This window comes from Capsicum annuum, unplaced genomic scaffold (assembly GCF_002878395.1).
Source record: "Capsicum annuum cultivar UCD-10X-F1 unplaced genomic scaffold, UCD10Xv1.1 ctg3668, whole genome shotgun sequence".
Taxonomy (NCBI): Eukaryota; Viridiplantae; Streptophyta; class Magnoliopsida; order Solanales; family Solanaceae; genus Capsicum; species Capsicum annuum.
The window spans coordinates 21,541-26,099 of NW_025843682.1; the positions used below are offsets into that span (position 1 = coordinate 21,541).

The 4,559-nt window shown below is 30.8% G+C and overlaps 1 protein-coding gene across 1 annotated transcript; it reads right to left on the reverse strand.

Moving 5' to 3' along the window:
- Window positions 1–1,291: 1,291 nt before the first annotated feature.
- LOC107848829 (glycine-rich cell wall structural protein-like) lies at window positions 1,292–1,540 on the reverse strand. The gene has a single exon (XM_047403249.1). It carries the CDS (start codon window positions 1,538–1,540, stop codon window positions 1,292–1,294), a length of 249 nt encoding a protein of 82 aa, XP_047259205.1.
- Window positions 1,541–4,559: the final 3,019 nt, after the last annotated feature.

A 4,559-nucleotide genomic window follows, 5' to 3' on the forward strand; every position in this document is an offset into this window, starting at 1 on the left:
ATTCATTAACTAATCTATTACTTAATGATTAGAAAGAATGATCATTGTTAGGAATAATAAGCAATATACAATTGTAAATTAAAAAAATATATAATGTACTCATATATGGTGGCTGTCCATGAACTATAGTTGATTGTATTTGCCAACAATAAAAACTATAGTTTGTTAAAATATGGTTTGTCCAACTCATTTAAGTTGGACAAGTTAATAAAACTCTTATTTATTCACCCAGTTCGATTAATTCGCTTATTTCAATCTATCTAAAAGTTGGGTTGCTTTGTTCTTTTGTCTTGTCGATCCTTCATCTTTGAATGTTGATATGTTATACATTTTCGTAATAAAGAAAAAAATATTTTATTAACTTTGTTAATTGCTAATTAATTAAGCAAATAATATGAAAGCATGCAACTAAATTAAAACTTGGTAAGAGTTGTAGTTGAGTTATGATCAAGTGCTTAATTCATATTAATGTCATCTCAGTTTAAATAGCTTTTGGCTGGGTTAATTTGTCTATTTATTTAGTCAATTTATTTTGATCCGTCTATTTGATACTCCTTATTAGGATAAAAGTTTACAAATAGCTTCTTAATTTTTAGTCCCTCTAATTTAAAAATACTTAATATCATGAAGTTTTAAATTCTATCGGTGAGCTATATAACATTTGAAATTTCACTAGCGAAATTTGAAATTTTATGATATCGACTAATTTTCAAAGACAAAATCGAAAATTGACTTAATGAGTACTATTTCGAAAATTGACTAATGAGTACTAATAGTGCAAAAATTGCATTATTTGCAAGAATTTCTCTTCCTTCTCTTTTGATTTGACGTAAAAAATTGAAAAATTACTAATTATTTATGGTTCATGTCATTATTTATAGTCAAATTTTGGCGAATTTTTCAAGATTTTTGCTTCAAATTTCGATGATTATTGTGACAAGACAAATCTTGTTTCGTCAATTTAAAATTCTAGCGATTCGTCAGAATTTTGCTACATAGTGCATGAAAATTTAAATGATGACACTAAAACTTTCTAAATGAAAGTAAAAGTAATTCTCATGTCATTAAGCTCATGATGTAATTGCAATACAAATAATTATTGGATAAAGAAGAAATTAATGAAAGAACATATCAATGATACAACATGTGAAAAATTAAATAAAAGCAAAAAGCTTCTTATCTTTCATAAATCAAAATCCAAGAAATACCACACCCAAATTAAACACAAATTAATAAAAACACCACTTACTAAGCAACGTAACAACCTCATAATTAATTAAGGTAAATTAATTTAGTGTTCACCACCAGCACCAGCACCTTCACCACCAAGCAAACCACCACCAAAACCGGTGCCGATACTTCCTACATGCCCAAGACTTCCACCTATACCCACTCCAATGCCACCTAAGCCGCCACCACCACCACCGTAGCCGCCTGCGCCGAGCATGCGCCGCCCTAACACGTCAGCAGAAACCATGACCCCACTGAAAAGAACAATTAAGAAAATAATTCCAACAATACGAGCTGATGAAATACCCATTATATTATTACTTCAAAATAAATGTGCACCAAAAATATTTATCAAGAACAGAAGAAAAAAATGATCAAATAATTAGAAAGCACTTGAGATGTGAGGATTAATGCACTTGTCTAGGCAAGTATATATAGTGTTAAAATGACCATTTTTTTTTTCAGTTGTAGTCTATCATGATCACCATTAACATTTTTATTATTATAGATGTGGTAGTGTTGGAGTTGTGAAATAATTTATAACACATTATGAATTATAAAATACTGTAATAATACAATTGTTTGGCTGTTGGTTTAATTTATATTTCTTTGATGATTATAAAAAAGAATCAATGATCATTAAGCAATCATGATAAATGATTAAAAAGTTATTCTTATAGTCATTGTGGCTTCCCACAAACTATATGCAACTAGCATAGTCAATATATATATATATTCATTTTTTTGTTCTTCTTCATATATTTAGCGGTCTTGGAATATATTTTCCAACACCTCTTAACATCAGATTATTGAGTTTAAGCCCTTATTTCCAGCCCTTTCTCATAAATGGAATCCTGACGTATACGAAAAAGTACAGTTCAGTCGAGAAATTCCTACCTGTTTATCTATCTCTGAGATGTTTGAATTTTTCAAACCTTCATTGACATGTAAAAGAGAAATGCTATCCCCATTCGGACCAAGTCACAATCACATGATCTTAACTATATCATGAAATTTTCTCATAATTATATAACAATAATTTAGAGATACAAATGAATTCCAAAAGATTTCGTCCCCATGATCGCTCATGAAGTGGGGGTAGTTGGTCCATATATACAAAAATTACATCTATCAATTTCTTGTGCTAACTTGATACATACCTTATTGTAACAACATAAACTCCGACAGTTTGGAGCTTAATTACAAAAAATCTTAATATTTAGCATAGTTAATGAAATTGTCAATTTTAAGTCTGTCGAGATACATAATTAGGTCCCAATACATTTAATGAAGATATATTTTTTTTCTTAGTAAAGATACATAATTAGCTCTCAATATATTTTTTGATTTTGGGTCTGTCGAGATACATAAAATTAGCTCCGAATACATCCAGCGAAGATACAAAATTAGTTGGGGTTCTCGTAATTACTACGGATAGAGGTTTGTGTAAATATATTAAGTTGACATGTATGTTTATGTTATTTTTTTTTTTGTATAATAATTAATTAATTTGCTCTGAATGAAGAAAATATTCATTAAAGCAAAACCTTTTGTTGCTGTAATATCTCTTCAATTTGGGCTTTAAGGCATGGACATCCTTTCAAAAATAGCCTTTAATGAAGGGGCTAGCAACTATGTATTTGTTGTATACCACCAAGCTGTTGCCACCCTTTTTGTGGCTCCTTTTGCAATTCTTTTAGACAAGTCTCTCTCCCCTTCTTTGTTCAATAATTTTTTTTTTTCATTTGGTAAATTCGTTGCCATGTGATCAGGAGGTTACGGGTTGTAGTCTTGGAAACAGTCTCTAGCAGAAATGCAAGGTAAAGCTGCGTACAATACACTCTTGTGGCAGAACCCTTCCCCGAACCCGATGGTGGTACACAACAAACACATAGCTACTAGGTCCTTCATTAAAGGCCATTTTTTAAAGGATATCCATGTGCTGAAAGCCCACATTGAAGAAATATTACAGCAACAAAGGATTTTGCTCTGATGAATATTTCCTCCATTGAGAACAACAAGGAGCTAATAATAATTTTTATCACAGCTTTATCATATTACATATAATTTCATAAAAGATATTTTTGCATACATTATATTTGCCTTGATGCTTAAAATTTTTGATACATTTTCAACTAATCGGTAACTTAAATAAGGAAATAACAGAAATCACATTTATTGAGTTTTGAGACGGTGTGGAGAATATGTACTCTACTATACCTCTAATTGTGGGAAGGTATTTATTGATCACTGAATACATATATCAAAGTAAATAATGAATCTTGTACACAAAACATAGAGATAGATTCTGATATGAATCATACGTATTCTATAGTTTTTGATACTTATTCTCATTGTATGAAAGCAAATATATCAAGAGCGGTGGATATAAAGAATTATTGAAACATAGACAATATGTATTAACATTATACATCAGTGTTACACGTACCATTTCGCACAGGTTAAAATATATCAAAATAATGTATCATTGATGCACATACATATTAAAATATATCAAAAATTTAAATATAATTCATATGCATCAAATGAAAATAATCATGGTTTCTAATTTGATTTTGGGGATTGTGCATGTAATCCCAGTTTGTTGGAAAACAAAAGATTCAAGCTTCATTGTCAATCAGTAGTAGAAAGAAGGAAAAGAAAAATGATGAAACAAGAAGAAGAATTGAAATAGCAGTAGAGTTTTCAGACAAAAGTGTTTGTTTCCCCATATGTTATCCACAACATGACACCTGGAAGACATCCAACCATTCTAATATGGTTTTGATGGACGAAATGTCAGCCGTGAGATCAAGATATTTTATTGAAAGTAGAGGCACGTGAATGGTACAAACATTCAGCATAGAAGGAATAAAAGTTGTTAGTTAGTTAAGGGATTTTATATAGGATTGGGACAAGTGTACAGCTGAAAGTGTTTTCTTTGTATTTGTTCTGAAAGTGTTTTCTTTGTATTTGTTTTTCATTTATTCTGCACAAATACTTGTATAAAGAGTAGAAACACCATCAAATAAAAATTCATCGAAAATTTTTTACAAAGTTTTTTCTACTTTCTTTCATGGTATCAGAGCAGTGAGCTCGATCCATCAATTTCATAATAAAAATCAACTTTTTCACTCCAACATGGCAGGTGAAACTACTCAGCTACCTTCCCTAAGCAACACAGTTGCCGATGCTACTGCTGTTGGAGCAGTTCTTGATGCCAGTCATCTTTATTATCTTCATCTTTCTGATTCACCAGGGATGAACCTGGTCAGTACAGTGTTTGATGGAAGGGGATTTCCAGGATGGAGACGATCCATTCTCCTAGC

Bases quoted from the DNA above. Each gene is read 5' to 3' on its own strand.
- LOC107848829 (XM_047403249.1), bottom strand. From the start codon at position 1,540: ATGGGTATTTCATCAGCTCGTATTGTTGGAATTATTTTCTTAATTGTT.